General features: G+C 34.6%; 1 protein-coding gene across 2 annotated transcripts in view; it reads left to right on the top strand.

Annotated features, from left to right (window-relative positions):
• The window catches only part of LOC136034630 (MAM and LDL-receptor class A domain-containing protein 1-like), a 114529-nt gene that overhangs the window by 18560 nt on the left and 76996 nt on the right, over nt 1-18973 (top strand). For both annotated transcript variants that reach the window (XM_065715931.1, XM_065715930.1), the window contains exon 4: nt 4851-5021. In XM_065715931.1, the coding sequence (XP_065572003.1) occupies nt 4851-5021 (171 nt within the window). The remainder of the gene's footprint in view (nt 1-4850; nt 5022-18973) is intronic.

Genomic DNA, 18973 nt, shown 5'->3' with positions numbered 1-18973 from the left:
CTTAATAAAGAATTACAGAAACATCGATTGGTAATACTCAAAGCGATCTTTTGACTTACTCAACGAAAATCAAGCCAAATTAAAATGAATTGCAATTAGATAGTTTTATTGCTTTAAATCGACCCTTATTTTTGTTAATGTTTTATCTATATTAGATTTATTCTCCGCAAATCTATAGAAAATCAGTTGCTTAAAATTAACTTCCATTCCAGCAATATATTTTGTATTCAATAAATTAAGATTAAACTTTGGTCTTGTGAAAATCCGGTGGTAACACAACACTTACTTATGGTAATTTCATATTGTTTTAAAATGAAATTCATTGTGCATTGCAAGCTTTGTTTGTTCTTGGCTTCAATTCTTCTTTCATATTCATCTATATTTATTTTACTTTAGATATCTTACATTAGCTAATAGTCATTCTTAGCTTCCAATCCCTAGTTCGTATTTTACAGAAAAACCATGTTTATAATAGTCATTTTTATCTGCTGTTCAAATGTATTGTTCAAAATATTTTTGTTTAATTAATAGTACAAAGGTTTCTTAACAAGCTTTATTAAAAATATTGGTTGAAATTTTGAGGATAATGAATGTGAAAGTGTAATATGTAGGGCTACAATCTTCTACCTAATATCGATGAAGCCTTTGCTTCAAATGGACTGTTTGCATAATTTAGGGCCCTTGCCCCTCGAACTTTACTGATTATGTCACCCGAACTTGTCCCCTTGGAGGAAGAATCCAACCTTGGTGGTATGAAACAAATTTTGGGAAAATTAAAGTTATTTTTGAAACATACACTTGATGTATTTTATTTTTGACATTTTTGTGTTAAATAAGCCTCATATTTGTAATCAACCGTCTTAAAAAATCCTTAAGCACAAGACTTAGTAAAAGTCAAATAATGCTATATATATATAAATATGTATAATATTTATATATTATATATATTATTTATATTATATATATAATTTTATATATTATATATATATATTATTTATATATTATATATTATTATTATTATTTTTTTTTTTTTTTTTTTTTTTTTTTTTTTTTTTTTGTGTTTGTGCTGTAGCATTGGTGATTTCTCTTTTCATGATATATATATATATATATATATATATATATATATATATATATATATATATATATATATATATATATATATATATATATATATATATATATATATATATATATATATTTCTGCAGTAGCTATGTCGAAGAAATTAGTTTGGAATGCGATAGTGAACTTTTTAAATCGTGCTCGAAAAGCTGGAAATAAGAGTGATGAGATAAGTCGTAAAGAATGCGATTTTTGTTTACGAAGGACGATATAATCAAGGCTAAGGAGATACTGTGGTCTTCTGCTCACTACACCAATAGAGTGTCAATTAAAAAGAGTGCCTAAGACAATTAAGGAAACGTTAAAGGTACTTGAACTTTGTGGGCAACGTAAAGTTGAGCTGCCAGTCTTTGTAATATTTGAACCTGACAAAGTCCCTTTTTATTTATTATTTATCTATTGAATATTCATCTTTCAGATAACATGATAAGATGAAGTAGAGGAAAGAAACAACAACACAAAAACAAGAAAAGCACAAGAAAAAGTAGAAACCGATTACATCACTAACTCTTGTCATAGCAACGACATTTACGGATAAAAATAAACCATGAATTAGTAACAAATTTAAAAATTACTGCACGATAGAAGGTCATTACACAGACATACAAAAATACAAAGTTTTGTGCAAGACGGAGCAAAAAAGAGAAAGAAAAAACGAAAACAAACAAACAACAGCAACATAAATAAAAATAGTACAAAATACGAAATAAGCATTTGAAAAAATAAAAGCATAGTCTACTGAAATAATACAAAATACCCCTCCTGGGCAGTAATATTTAATTTTCAATTTTATTTAGCTATTACTCTAGCTACTGCGACATTCGGGTCAGCAATTTTAAAACTGACGAACAATTTTTGCATTGCTTTGCCTGGGTAAGGCGGAGTGAATATTTTGCAAAACGGAAGAAGAGTGAACGTATTTTAGTCCGGTCAGCACTAGTTAACAGTTTCCAAAAGGGTGAAATATACAGAATATGAGGGAGAGCTATTGCATTGAAAAGACTAGCAAGCAAATACCGGTTGAATCTGAACTTGCAGGAAATTATTGACGCATAAGAGGCGGAAATGCGGCGGGTTATGTTCAATTAGGAGGTACTGAATTTGGTGTATAGATGAACCTATAGGGCGGTCGAGACACACGAGGTGATTGACAGGTTGAACCAAAGAATTCCCAATTTTGACTGAAATTAGTAGATCGCTCTTCCAGTTAAAAAGGACTATTTTCGGCTTGCCAGAAATGAAATGTAGACCAAGCTTAAGGTATTCTGCTTGGAGGATCGAAAAAACATCACCGATTCGTTGCAGGGTGTGACTAGGATTCAGAACATCGTCAGCATAACAAATTAGTGACAGATTTCTTGACGATAAAATTAATGAAGAGGGACATAGATCCTAAGTGTCAAGGACGTAGTTATTAAATAAACCAGGTGAAGAAACTGGTCCTTGGTGTACACTTTTTAAAACCGGAATAAGCTTTGTTCGAGGAACTGGAGACATATTCTTATGAAAAGATAATTTTAGTAGAACACGCAGTCGAGAATACATGTTCTGAAGGGTGAGAATAGCTGCAGGGCTTAACCCCTCGCTTGACAGCTTTCAGAAGCATTGCAAGGTGTATTAACAAGTCAAAGGGACGTTTGATGCCATGACTAGTAAGAGCAAGACTATCTTTCTGGTGAGATAGCAGCGGTAATCACCAGAAAAGCTACAGAGGTTTGTGATAAGCTAGACAATTTCATGAATAAGGACCCTCCCGCCCCTCTATTGTTCATAGAGTTACTGAAACAAAGCCTTCATACGCAGTTGTACTCAAGAGTTTGCCCTTTGACCTCAGTAAGTCAGAATTGAGGAAAGGCTTTTTCAAAAAACTGATGACAGAGAGTGCTTTAAAATTGTTGAAGTTCAGCCATGAAAAGATAATTGGCGAGCTGTTACAGCCAGCGAGGCTGACGCTAAAATTCTTGTCGGGGTCTTTCAGAAGGGTGATAAATCTCTCTCTGCAAGAATCAGGAGCCCCTCTCACTTCAGTATTACTCGATTTGTTCCCGGCAATATAAATGACGATGAGCTTTGCGCACTGATTCCGAAATGTGTCAGTTCTAAATAGATTGGCAATACCCGCTCGTTTTGATTGAAATTTGAAACCAAAGTTGACTTTATAAATGTCATAGAAAATCCCCCAGTCATTGACTATGAGATAATCAAAGTAGTTGAGTATCTCACCCTCTTGATGAGATGTTTCAAGTGTCAAGCTTACGGGCATATATCCAGCAGCTGCAAAAATGTAGCTATTTGCACAGTATGCAGTGACTGTGGTCAATGAAGCTCCAAAAAATCTCCTTGTCAAAGGCCCAAGAAATGTGCATTGTAAAAATCACAGGATTATCCCTGTGACTGCTTCAAATGTCCAGTCGCCCAAGGACTTTTAAGTAAAGTTAAGTCAGCATAATGGCCCGAGCCTTAAGTCTCTTGGAATACCAATGGCAAAGTGGTTGACAAAGGCCTAGTACGCTCAGCGCCCATTCAACTCAACCCTCTTTCAACTTAGCTCCTTTACAACTGAACCGTCATTTAAGTCAATTCTATTTGACTCAACTATCATGTGACTCAACCCTCGTTTAGCCCAACCCATTAGAGTCAACCCTCATGCAACTCAGCATCCGTCCAACTAAGCCTCAATTCAGTTCAACCCCTGCAACAGGTTAAATATGGTTGAAAGGGGTTTAAATTTTATGCTGTCGACCACATTGAAAGGAAAGATGTTAATAAAATGGAAGTAGTACCATTAGCTTTCATATTTTATATCCTAAATATCGATAATTGACTTTCTGACATTTTACCCCCTACCCTAATGATCCTAGATATAGCCCTAGGACGTATAGGAAAAAGCTAAAAGAAAATACTAATACAATGAAATCCTTTCTTTATTACTGCAGCATATTTCTATTAATCGGATTATCGTGTTTCCTGTCATTGTTATACACATTTTAAAATCTTTTTGAATAATATTTATATCTAACTATTGCATTCAAGTCTCTTGGTGGAAATCTTTTTACTGGATCAAGAGTGCAAGAAAACTGGTTAACAAACAAGACTTGACAGATCATGATATTTAAAAAGCGGAAAATTATATTACTCAGGGTATATCTGATATCATCATAGGATGGGGTGCGTTTTCAGAAAAGTCAACTCGATGTTTTGAAAGAATAAGAAATTAGTTTTACTACTCTTGTTTTATTAGCATGCTTCTTCTATATGTGGTCAGCAATAGAAAATCTAATGAATGGGATGGGATTGAATGGTATTCAATCGCATGGGGTTTAATTCGAACAGGCGCTGATTTTCAGAGGATTGAATAGAGTGGGGGCTGAGTTGCATGGGGTCGAGTTAAATGGTGGTTGAGCTCGATGGAGGTCGGAGTGTACTGGGGATGAGTCGAATATGGCTTAGGTGAATGGGGATTGAGTTATTTCAGGGTTAAGTTAAAAGGGGGTAGAGGTGAATGGGGGTTGAGTCGAAAAGGCCTGAATTTAACGGGGGTTGAACGACACATATACCCTCTCACCATCCTTTGACTTTTTTTCATTTTCTAACCTGTTTCTTGTTTTCTCGTCTTTTTTATTGATCCTCTCACTTTTTGTTTTTTGTATTTGTGGGCCATTTATAAACAAGTGAATTAAATAATTATGTATTTTAGAAAATAAAGTTATTTTTACTTTTTAATCAGCTGTCCTTGATGAATCGGCTCCAACATCATGCGATTTTGAAACTGATTTTTGCTCATGGACTCAGGATACTGGCCATAAGATAGACTGGGAGAGGCAACAGTTCTCAACGCCATCTGGCCATATCGGTACAGGACCAAGTTTTGATCATACTTATGGTGAAGGTCACGCAGGTATTATTAATAAATTTTCGTATTTGTCATCAGGAACAACGTTACAATGGTAATTTAAGGTATTCCACGGACGAAAGTGCCAAATAAAAACGAACTAGGAGTGATTTCTAGGCTAAAATGAATGGTTTGAAAAAATTGAGAAAGACTTCGTTTTTTTTTCAGCCAAACTTCGACAAAACCTAAGTAGAAAGTAGTAAGGGGAGGTTTGGACCAAATCTTTGACTGAATGTCAAAACCATTTTCCCTTCGACAATTCCCCCCGGAACTCCTCTTCGAACACCCCCTTCCCTGGAGAATTTCTCCCACATGCAAAACTAACCAGCCTAAGTTTTTTTTTCTCTCACTTAATTTCTGTTAAGATTGAATATTTACTTACCAAAGGTTGAATTTCCCATGTAGTGGATGAACAACTCCATTCAAACATTTTGTATTATGCTTTCCCTATCTTTGTACAAATTTAGGAGTAAGACTGTTTAGCCTTTTGCTTCAATTAAGATCGAAGACAATTTCAAGATAGACCCTTTCAATAAGATGAGCCAAAAGTCTAAAAAGTGTGGTCAAAAATAAAAGATATAATTGTGCAATTATCCGAGGCTTTAAATAAAAGACTTCGTAGGTGACACTTTTAAGAAACATGGATATGTTAAAATTTGTTGAAGCAATGGTCATGCAATGGATTGTTGCCCCTGACTAGATTTTGAAAAAAAACTTTTTGATATTCTCATTGAGAAATATCTTTTTTAGTATTTCCGTTAAAAAAAAAGAATGAAAAAGCAACATAATTCACCAATTTAAGTTAAAAAAAATATATTCTGCCTTCCACAACATTTTTATGGATTGAGGCCACTACTTTGAAGGACAATCGATGAAAAACAACTATCAACAATTAACAACTACCTGTAATTTTTTCCACTATAAAATGCTATTAGTTAAGCACTAATTAGACTTTTGTGCGAAGATCAAGGGGTTGGGGGGGGAATAATCTTTCTGTTTACTTTCACACGAATTTTTTTTTTTATTAAATTTATTACAATAACATAGTTGGATGTAAGGCCCAGAGATTTGGAGCTCGGTAACCTAAGTTGTACCCTGTATTGAGGTATATTCTATTAAACCCTACGATACAATAAGACAAACAAATCGATAAGTTTCGTTGATGCATTAGGATTATTCCTTTGTAAATTATTAGTGTGAGAAAAGGAACATCTTAAAGTTATGTCCTCGCTAGCTAATTCTGTCACGAAGTAGCTTTTGCCTTACCCTATAATTAAATAAAAAAATTCCTAAAAATGAAGTTTTCCAAACAAAAGAAAAGAGGCATATTGAATCTAATACCAGCAGAAATAAATTCCTATAATAATTTAAACTCAAAACGATCAGACATTATAATTAAAGTATAAATGAAACCCAAAGCGTATAAAAATTGTAACAAACGATTGTAGCAAACATAAATGACAGGTAAAATATACATAAATAAATATATCTTAAAAAGAGTAAAAATTAAATTGAATATTAGGACTATAACATCAATAGACACGGAGGATGCACCCTTATTTGGGCTCTAAGGATTGCCTCTACTAAACTAGAACATTAACCTACTTACATTACCTACTTCATTGGATCATTAGCATAATCCATCCGGCATCTCATTTGCATACAGCAATGAGGTCCTAGCAACCAACCGTATTAACCAGATCCAATATAAGTAGATCTAATTTTCACTGTATTCACTAGTAAAGAAGTAGAATCCAAAGAGAGAACAGATTGAATATACTCATTATCATCATGTTTTTATTTGACAATACATACTAGGAAAAATGAGTTATTTGTTTACACTATTAGAAGTTGATAGCGGAGCTGGCAACAGATGCAATGCTGCAAAGACAAGAGTACCAAATGTAGAGGTAGACTTACAACAGGATCTCGACATTGCCGTGAATAGGATTAGATTTATGCAAGATATATGATATCATTGAGCCAATTCAAATTCGCGGATCAGTTATGCTTTGCAGCAAAGCTTAATATAATGTACTAGCTGTTGGGGTGGCGCTTCGCGCCACCCCAACACCTAGTTGGTGGGGCGCTTCGCGCCCCCCCAAGCCCCCCCGCGCGCGTAAGTCGTTACGCGCCATATTAGTTATGCGCCATTGTAGTTGTGTCCCTGTTTCCCACCTGTGAATATAGATAGATTTATATATGTGTTTCAAACTACGTAAAAATTGCGAATAAACAACATTCTTGGCTTTCCCATTGTCTGTGCATATACAAAGCCGTATGTACTAATAATGACGTCATATGCAAACGCTCTGTATTTTTGGAATATTTTCTATATTTTCGGACGTCTATATTTTTGGGTGCGAGAATCGCTCTTTCACTTAGCCATTTATTATTTTTATAATTTTTTAGAATATTCGGAAATACTTTTTCAATCAATTCATTTTTGGACGTCACTAAATTACAGAAATCAGCAGGTAGTTGTATACGTCCTGAAATTGAGTCTACTGTTTGACCAGAGTCATCGTTTTGCAATCGGACACGCATATTTGTAGTTAATTTTAATATTTTTACGTGTGCCCATAAATTAGAATTTTTTAGGCAAGCATTCATTTCGTCTGCAGGAGTTAAACTACGTAAAAATTGCGAATATACAACATTCTTGGCTTTCCCATTGTCTCTGCATATACAAAGCCGTATGTACTAATAATGATCATATGCAAACGCTCTTTTTACAAACAAACAAACATGCATACACACAACTCGTTTTTATATAGATAGATAGATAGATAGATACAATACAAATTAACTGCGTAAAACTTACGAATATACAACATTCTTCGCTGTCCAATTGTCGCTGCATATAAATAGATTGTCAGGTTTACCGACCCTCGAACATGCAACGTATAATTGTCCATGGGAAAAACAATCAGTATTAAGATCTATACCACATTTTTCTAATGATTGACCTTGAGCTTTGTTAATGGTGATTGCAAATGCTAATCGAATTGGGAATTGCAATCTTTTAAATTGAAAAGGCAGATCCGTTGGAATCATGGGAATGCGAGGAATAAGAACAGCCTCACCCTCAAAAGGCCCTGTCAAGATTGTGGCCTCTATTAGGTTTTCCATTGTTTTTTTACGGCAAGTCGAGTGCCATTGCAAAGCTTTGGTGGGTTTATATTTCTTAAAAGTATTATTGGTACGCCTATTTTTAGTTGTAGCACGTGTGGTGGAAACCCTGAAAGATCTATGGAATTTAAAAATTCAGATGGATAATTAACCGCTTCATTTGTTCCAAAACTGTGTCGACTGACTTGTAAAGGACTGCCTGGTCTCGAATCTTGGTCAAAACAATATTGTTGATTTCGTGGACGTCTATATTTTTGGGTGCAAGAATCGCTCTTTCACTTAGCCATTTATTATTTTTATAATTTTTTAGAATATTCGGAAATACTTTTTCAATCAATTCATTTTTGGACGTCACTAAATTACAGAAATCAGCAGGTAGTTGTATACGTCCTGAAATTGAGTCTACTGGGAGCTTTCCGTTTCCAATTGTCAGCAATTGATCTGAAAATGTTTGACCAGAGTCATCGTTTTGCAATCGGACACGCATATTTGTAGTTAATTTTAATATTTTTACGTGTGCCCATAAATTAGAATTTTTCAGGCAAGCATTCATTCGTCTTCAATGGCTCTGGTGGTGCAGCCAATAGAGGAAGTTTAACTTTTCCTGAGGCGCAACACATTCCCATTGTTTTACCATTGAATTTCAAGGCCTTGCAATAGGGACAAATTTTAGACATTGTCCCGATTTGAACACATCTACTCAAGCTATAATCATCGACTGGGTTGTACCTGAATGCCAGGCGATAACTTTCAGGTTGCTCTGATTCCTCGGCACGCTTTCTTTTCTTACTTTCTCTATCAGCATCAAGCCTGATTTCTTGCTGTTCTTGTGATTCCTCGGCACGCTTTCTTTTCTTACTTTCTCTATCAGCAGCAAGCCTGATTTCTTGCTGTTCTTGTAATTCCTCTGCACGCCTTCTTTTTTCACTTTCTCTTTTAGCAGCAAGTCTGCTTCCGCGTTGCTCTGGTAGTTCCTCGGCACGCTTTCTGTTCTTTTTTCTCTATCAGCCTCAAGCCTGTTTCCTTGCTGTTCTTTTGATTCCTCGGAACGCTTTCTGTTCTTTCTTTCTTTATCAGCCTCAAGCCTGTTTCCTTGCTGTTCTTTTGATTCCTCGGCACGCTTTCTGTTCTTTCTTTCTCTATCAGCCTCAAGCCTGTTTCCTTGCTGTTCTTTTGATTCCTCGGCACGCTTTCTTTTCTGACTTTCTCTATCAGCAGCAAGTTTTTTGGCATAGACTCTTTGAGCGTCTTCATCGGCTTTTGCCATGGTAAGTTCATCAGTCATTGTAAACTTAAACATTAATAGATTTCTACGTGAACATATGTCTTAAATATCTTGAATGACGTCACCGTCAAAGCAAAAATGACGACAACTAATTTCATGACGTCAGTCAACACAGAAACATGACGTCACCTGATCCACAGAGAGACACACAGACAGACAACTTATTTTTATATATATAGATGTATATAGACATCAAGCTTATTTAAATGCAATAGTGAAATATATTGAAGAAAATAAATTGGATTATTAAGTGAAAAATGAGTTGTATTTTGCTGTAGTTATGTAAAAATATTTTTCTTGTTTGATATTTTTTTTGTAGGTTATCGTTCCTCTCTCTAACGGTATTACCGAAGTGTAAAGAATATTTGGATTCGTTCGTCTTTTTTTTGTTGTAATTTTGGAAAAATATTTGATTCTAGATGATGATTTTCTAGAGTTATTCCTTCAAAGGAAAATATTTTCTCAAAGAATGCTTAACGATTTTTTTTGCATGACACTGAAAAGAATTTTTTGCATGACACTCTTACGTCGTAGCCCAAACACATTCCCCCAATTTATTGATATATTAATTGAAACAAAACAAAACTTGCATGGGTGCTCAGAAAAGCGGACAAAAATTTACAAGATGTTTTCCAGACAAATTGCCTACGAATTATTCTGGGAACCCGGCTGACTGACTCTATTTCAATCAGTAGTTTGTACGAAAATGTGGTTCATTCCCACTTTCTAGGGCTAAAATATAAGAAAGGTTGAGAAGACTAGGCCACGTTTTGTGGATGAAGGATGACAAATTGCCGAAGTTCGTCCTTTTCGGCCAACCGTCTGGGACTCTACGGAGAGTAGGTCGTCCTCTTCTGGTTTGGGAGGATGTCATAAATAAAAATATAAAGAAAATGGGAACTTTCTAGGACGGTGTAAAGAGGGAAGCCTTGAATACAATAGGGAATAGGTTGGAGGACCGTGCGTAGCTGTGTTGGCCTCAGGCGGATTAGTGCTGCAGCGAGTTATTATTATTATTAATAATAGTAGATTAGACCTTTGCTAAAGCTCTACTATCAACAGAATTGAATGTTTGCCCATAATCTATAAACCTGAGGACCGAAGGTGTTTGACAACGAAGGTACTTCTCAATTATTAACTAAGAGTGAAAATTTGGTCGACACATCCTCTAACTTTTCTAGAACCACACATTCGTCTCTTAAAACGTTGACTACAGAATCTGTCAGTCTAAAAAGTATCTTATTATTGAGTAATTTGCTACCTACAGAGACCAGACTAATGCCTCAATAATTACGACACTCTCTCTTGTCACTTTTCTTATTCAGTGGTTTAAATAAAGTTTTCCTAAAATCATTAGGTACTTCCCCTTTTTCAAAAATCATATTCATAATCTTCAATAGCTTATTCAGGCAAAGATTGTCTTCGTAAATATTGAGAAATTCAATGTAAATATAACCGCAACATCAGAAAGGGAAATATAATAGTGCATGAAAATCAAAGCTTTTAGTCGTTTCTGGTTTTGAATAGTAGTTTTCCGCCGCTTTCACTAAAATTGTTGATGTGTGGAGTGTAGAATGAGTGTGATAGGCCAAGAGGATAGAAAAATTCTCTATTCTTCACTGTTTGATAGATACATAGCCAATGACCATCTTTACGTTCGATGATCTGCTATTAACAATGATAATGGTAATTATTAACACTTTGGATGTGGGATATGCTTACCATACCACGCATATACACAACCAAACAAAGTCAGACACGCACATAGAGAGAGAGAGAGAGAGAGAGAGAGAGAGAGAGAGAGAGAGAGAGAGAGAGAGAGAGAGAGAGAGAGAGAGAGAGAGAGAGAGACAAAATACACAGAGTGAAAAAACACAGACACAACCACACACAGTCAGACACACGGGCACAAACACAGTCAGAAATACAGGCACGGAGAGACAGACAAAAACACACAGAAGGAAAAACACATACACACACAACCACACAAAGTGAAACACACAGGCACCCACACAGTCAAACAAAGAGGCACGGAGACAGAAAGAGACAAAAAAAAACAGTGGGAAAAGCACACACAAGTGCACAGTCACATGTTTCAAACTTTGAGAGCCATTTTGAAAATAAACACGTTGTGAAGTGTCCGCCACCCTTTTGCATACTAATTGGACATACACTGATATTACGACGTATACGTTTGATGGCTTATAAATCCATTACCCCCACTTGGCGTGCTAGTATTTCCTGAAAGCGATTTAAAAACATCTTTTGATATTTTTCCATATTCCCTTAATCGACTGAAAATAAGCTTATTCCCAATAAGACTTTCCTGAAAGTTTGATGAGTTTGAAAATCATACAAATGACTAGCAAATGATTCGAGTCTTTTACAATTTACAATTAAATATGATAAGAAATCAATTAGATTGTCGGTCTAGTCATGGATTATAGCTTCAATCTTTTTTGGCATCAATTTCTACATGCCAATTTTTAGCGAGATAGGGCAAGAGTCTTTTACATTGCTTACGATAGGAATGAGGCATTATGTCTACAAGACTTGTTAAATCTTCTTCCTGTTTTGGTGGTTGTTTTATTGGCGGTATGTTTTGAGGTTCAGGCTGATGAATGATATTTAATTTTAACGGTCTTTCAAGGTAGGGCTTATGCCTATCAATGTGTCGAAGGGTATTTTGAAACTACATTAACTGTTCATCGTCGGCAGTTGTCTCACTGTTAATAAATTTATCAAGATTATCTTCAAAGTACTCTTTGAATGAAAAGGCGAGTTATATTGGGGTCGCTTCATTTTTCTAGAGAATACTGTTTATAAGTCCCGTAATTATTACTAGCAGTGAAAAGACGCTACCACCACCTTGAACAAGTCATTTTCCTTTAAAATCTGTTCCATTATTTTTGTATGCTAGGGCATATACTAGTGAACGACCTTGCTTTGTCCGTTGCTTAAATACTTCTGGCAGTTGAATTCAAACAGAGCTCGGATAGGAGATTAATGAATTCATTCAATGCACTGTTTGGGTATGACCTTCCTAAGCTGTGATTTTTAATTGTCTAGGAAGGAAAACAAATTTCTGTTTTCCTGAAGTTTCTTCATTGTCATGATGGCAACTAATGACCTTTTTTACTGTTCAAGGGTAGACATATGGTATTTTTTATCGTCAAAAAAATCCAAGACTACACGTAACTCTTCGGGTTTGTTTTGTTTGTTATTCAATAAAATTTAGATCTGGACTTTATTAGTAGCTTGCTTGTACGCCGTGAGTAAAAATTCTTGTTCATCGAGATGTATTTGTTTTTTTAAAGTTATGAGAGAAATTGAATCATGAAAAACCCTATAGATGATATAGTAAGTACAATTCAAAGAATGTGTTCTCATGCATTTGCTCTGATGAAAGCGATTGTGGAGAATAACTGTTGTGGAAATTTTTTCATGATGAGATCAGATCGTGAATAAATCTAATATCTCCTAAGACCATTCTTCAATGAATTTGGCTACATAGTTAATAATCAACCACTAGCTCGTTCAATTATATTAAACAAAATAAGTCCCTGTGTGAATTTTGTATCTGGTGCAATAGCCTTTATTTTATCATAACACTCTTGCCACAAGTTATAGCAGTAATAGATATTTTTATAATTTTCCAAAAATATTATACCCTGATCTTGAATTATTTCCATCAAAAGTGTTGTTTTGCCAGACATTGAAGATCCACAAAGAAATGTTCTAAATTGAGTTTTAAATTGATACATATTGTTCTTCTCTTTGTCATAAGACAACTAATTTTACCTGGCCTCAATCGGTCTAATAAATAGCCAAAAAGACAAAAATAAATAAATACATGTTTTCTTTAATAAAAATAAATTCACAACACATTTTCAAAACATTTTTATAAGCACTGGGGAATTAAACAACATCAAAAACACTAGAACATATTAACATAGGCTAATAAAATTGGCGCTTGGGCATTTGAAACGCTTAAGTACCCCTCTCTCGAAGGGCGGGGTGGCTTCCCTTTATTTTTCGGCCAGAAGGGCTGCCTGTCGCTGCAGTGGCAAAAATCCAGGGCCGAGCAAGACCCGGTAGGTGAGATTGAGAAACTGTATAATATTAAACGCTTTTTAAAATACAATGAATTCGCCTTGCCCAAAAAGACAGACAAAAACATATAAAAACAATACATATAGAAAACAGACTGCTAAGCTGAATTATGTTGGGATGGAAACTGCTGGTATAGAAAATATGCCCCACTCCCGCCAACTATTGCATTTTCTTCGGTCCTATACTCTGTGTATATTCTACACATACATCTTGATCTGAAACAAGGCAATAACCGCGTGGTAGAACTCTTACACCGTCCGTGCACACATAGACTTTGTGCGATATTGCTAACATGACATTTTTCTCAACTCTTACTCTATATTTTTTGTATTTTAAAGAGTGAATCACGATAAATTTCACTCTTGGAATTAAATTATTTTCTACACAGTTTCTATAAGCACTCATGCTGAAACTTTCCTTTACAATGTATTATGAAAAGAGAAATCACCAATGCAACAGCACAAACACATAAAAAAAAGAGACAGAAGGAGAAAAGGGAGACTGTTTTCCTAAATTAGTGATTAATATAGACCAGCACTTGAATGAGGCCTTAACCCTACTCATCCATACAATCACATAGGTCAAACAGCATAGCCATACATAATCAACCATAAAGAATAATCCATGGACAGGCAGTCATGTCGTCAATAAGTATAAGTCGTCATTTACCAAACAATAAAAACAATAAAGACAAATAATTCAGAGGCAACAACCCAACACAAGGGCTCATCAGGAGAATAAACTTGCCTATAGGGTTTCGGCACTTTAAAATCTCTACCCAGTCATGTGTTGTGCCTACCACAGAATATCCATGGCATCCCCGTGTCTGGTATTACCCCAAAAATACATGCCTATAAAAAACCATCAAATGTAGAACAACCAAGTAACACCAAAACAAACTTATCCTGTTAATATATTCCTCTTTTTAGCAACAATAGGTAGACTAAATATGATAAATTTTACCAAATCACAAATATTAACACTTTGCTAAAAAACTGAATGAACTAAACAATTATAGAATTCATCTTTACCATGTGGCTATTTAGAAAAAAATCCGCTCTATTAGAAACACAATTAAAAATAAATGGCGCTGCATCATCATTTTGCGAATCTCCGAAATTAGCCGAAAATTTCTTTAAGTATTTCTAGATAATTCTTTTGGTATTTATTTAAAAGTTCGTTATAATGAAAACTAAATTTTTTAAATTGCCAAGTTAATTTATTTGCAGAAAAACCTCTTGATATCAATTTTTGGCTTAAGATTTTACATATATTTTTAAAATCAATATAATTACTACAAATCCTTGCATAATGAAGTAACTGTGAGAAAAACGCCGAATATGTAATATTTGAGTGTATATTACTTTCAGGGAATGGCAAACTAATCACTTTCAAATCAAAATCATCCGTTTTGTTTTACATTTTAAAACTTAATTTATTATTATCAGAAATATTAATATTTAAATCTAAGAAATGATCTTCATGGCCAGCGCCATGACTAGGTTCAAGAGTAAGCTCTGATGGATGTATATTTTTAGAAATATCAATGAAATCCTTACAATTTAAGACCAAATTATCATCTAAATATCTGTTATTATTTGACAAAGCATGTTTTAAATTATTTGGATTATTTTTATCCATCATATATTTGTATTCTAGTTGACTTAAAAACAATTCAGCTATAAATGAGCTGGCATTCCCCCCATGGGAATTCCCACGATTTGCTTGTACAAATCACCACCAAATCTTATATAAGTATTGTATAAACAAATTCTAATAGCTCAAAAATCATATCCAAGCTGTAACATCTCAAGTTAACTGTAGTCTTAAAGCATTTGTCCATATAGCTTTTTATTATTAGTGTCTATTTTTAAGAGCCTTTTACTAGATAAGAGGAAAGATGTCTGGATAACAGTTTTTAAATTATCTAACACTACATTAAGTGATAAATTAGTATACATTGTCGATAAATCGAAAGACTCAATTCTTTTAGCTGAAACCATTGTTAAAAGATCTATCACCTGCAGTGAATTATTAACACTCCAATATGGATTAAAATTCGAAAATTTTTTAATACCAGAACAATAGGTTTTAAATTTATTTACAATTTCCTTTAAAATTAAAGAAAGGTCAGTAGCAGCAATGCGGGTTGGACATTTAGCTGCTCCAGCAATAAACCATGGTTAAGGGGGATTCTTATGAAATTTTACAGTCCAATATAGGTAAAGGGAACTTTTTATCATTGTCATTTATTTTATAATTAAAATTTTAAAAAAGTATTTCTTCAGTCTTTTCAATTAAATTCTCATCCTCTAAATTTACCTTTTCGTAAACATTAGTTGTGCATAACTCCCTTTTTAAGATATCACAATACAGCTTCTGACAAATTATGGCAAAATTATTATTAGCTTTATCCACTTTTATTCAAAACTACATTTCTTTTTTTTCTATGTAAAATGACCATATTGGAGTTTATGATTGTGAACGATATGAAAATTGGATCTGCAAAAATTAAGGCACATTCTTTTATATGGGTTATAGCATCACAACCGCTCCTATGGTACAAAATCTTACACATCTTACAAAAGCTTGAAATTAAAATCAGCTTAATAGATTTCTCTGTCAAACTTCGTTTTTGCCTTAGAGTCTTTACTGACAAAGGAGTGAATAAATGTTTTCAGGTATGGCTTCTGATATTCTATAAATACTTGTGACCTTGAAACTGTTGGCCAGCTTCCATTGCAAAAGAACCCGATGCACAAAAATATCCTGTATCGGATGAAGGTCGGTGTTAAGGTATACTTTTGAAGGTGTCCATTACATACCCCTTTCCTCGTCCACAGAGTCAACCTGAATATTATGTGGAGTCAGTTAGACCCTAGACACCGGTCTGCATATACACAGGAAACAAATCCTTTACTCAGTCATGAAGTTCCACTGGTATTTCACCATCAATTTTGAAATAACCATCCTTTTGGTCGATTCTCCTCGACTTGGAAACGTTGGGGAAACTTTGATGACAAGGATTGTCTAGCCGTTTGTGATTCTGAAATAGCATACAGTAGTGAGATATTTCCAACGGATAATGGGAGTTCATATTAAAGAACACTGAGTCCGACTTTGCACAGGTGTGTTGTCTACTTGGGTTGGATTAAAGGATGCAATTCCCGTGGGAAACATACCCTCCGAGCATTAACTTCTCTACAAATAAGTGCTGATTCTCATCGGTGATCAGACATATTTCTTCCTTACTGATTTTAATAATTAAATCTATCACCAAATGAGGCGTTGAAAAATAATCCCCTAAATCCAATCCAAATTCTTCATAGATTTTATCCGTATTTCTTACATATAATATCCAACAACGTCAATACATCACTTGCCAGGAACGTTTTTCAATAATTTTCCCCATTTTTACACCCTCCCTTGGCCCATGCTTTTTTAACAAATTCATAGTTGGTACTGCTGCACTGACGATCGTGACTTGAATCATAATAAGTCTGTGCTAATTTTTCCTCATGTATCCTCGAGCCGGAGCTGTAGTACTCATACGTGTATATGCCTTTGCACGTTATTACATCACACATTTCATCATTTGGAGAGCACAGTTTAAGGAGGGGGAAATTACTACAATTTTCGCTTTTTTTATTCGAATCAATTGACTTAATGATTTCGTGAAAAAACTAAATAAATCTAAGAAACGAATTCTGTCTAGTACATGTTATTATTTTCCACTGTTTCCCACTTGAATTCTAAAAACAGCAACTTCTCAGATGATTTGAGTATGATGTTATCTGAGAGAGAACCATCTACCCATATGCCATCTACAACTTTACCTTTCTGCAAACGTGCTAAAGCTGGTAATATGAATTTTAAATCGTAGTTGCAATTGTGCACATAAGCCAGTAGACAATATTGCTGTTTTGTTTTAAATTATAAGATTTATGTGCCAGTCCACGAAAGTCAATCCCTCCCGATAAATTTGGAATACATAAATGTTCATGGTTGCAAACTGGTGTTTCTTCACTTCCTTTAGCAAATTTCCCCTTAAATACCCAATAAATTTCTTTATTTTTAATTGCCAAATCGTCTTATGGTAATAGAGTCATTGGATAGTTTACGTTGCGCAGCTGTGAAATTGAATTATTTACTATTTTAATAATTGTAACCATAGCAGTGCCTACACAATCTTTCCCGCCTAATGTCCCAAATAATTCTAACACTTGCATGGTTTTGCTAGCATATCTTTGAGCATGGTCATAACAGACTGCAATGACTTCTTGGTCCTTAAGAAGATTTGAGTTTGATGGATCATATTCATCCATGAGTTTGGCTTTGTTGTCTAAGTCAACCTTGTCACTCAGCAAGCACAAATTTTGAAAATTCTTGAAAAACAAGATGGCCCTGTCACCACACACTATTTGCATATATTTTTACCCATGACGCTTACAGTGCCTCAAGTGGTGTTTTAATTTTAATTCTGTATGGAAAACTAAGAGACACATTGGAAATCATAATATTAAGTGTACTTCCTTCCTTGATTAAAAACCGACTAGTGCAAGGAATCGTAAAAAAAATTCCATTTCAATCAGGCTCTTTGGCGGGGTCGTAGAGAAGCCATACCCATTGTTTCACCGCTTCAGTGGACAAATCCCTCTCTGAATATATTACCCTTTTTTCATTTTAGGTTCTCGTTCTTCATAATCTATTTTGTATTGTAAAACTGAACACCAACCTTTAAATGAACGTTTACACTCTCAAAAATGTCTATCCCCTTAAGTATTTAAGGGTATTGCCACTTTAAACATTTCTATGAAAATACAAAATGGCTCCCCTCCACAAAACATTCTACCTCCTAAAAACTATTTCAAGAAAATTCCAATTCCTTAACATTCACAAAATTCCTATTTATTGCTCTCTAAAAGTCGCTTCAGGTCTAACTGCTCCCCTCCCCCTCAAAACTCAAGGTCAGGAAGCGGTGACTGTTTAAAACAATACAGGGGAACGAAATCTATTTTTTAATGTGTAATGGGAAAGATGTGCTGTTTTACAGTATTTTCAAGGAAAATATAAAAGCTTTTCCTCCATGAAAACACTCTCCCTTCTAAATACTATTTCAATAAAATTCTAATTCCTAAAAATTTACGAAGTTTGTATTTATTGCTCTCTCAAAGTCACTTCAGGTCTAACTATTCCCCTCCCCCTCAACATACCGAGGTCAGGATTTTTTAAGGTCCAGGGGGACAAGATTTGCAATTTCACAGTATTTTCAATGAAAATACAAAAGGTCTTTCCTCCATAAAACATTCTACCTCCTAAAAACTATTTCAATGAAATTCCAATTCCTTAACATCCACAAAATTCCTATTTATTGCTCTCTCAAAGTCACTTCAGGTCCCTCCTCTTCTTTACCACAGAAAGCTCAGGA

Source organism: Artemia franciscana, chromosome 13 (assembly GCF_032884065.1).
Source record: "Artemia franciscana chromosome 13, ASM3288406v1, whole genome shotgun sequence".
In the NCBI taxonomy this organism is placed as follows: domain Eukaryota; kingdom Metazoa; phylum Arthropoda; class Branchiopoda; order Anostraca; family Artemiidae; genus Artemia; species Artemia franciscana.
The sequence above is the reverse complement of the archived record's forward strand: the minus strand, read 5'-3'. Positions and strand labels throughout refer to the sequence as shown.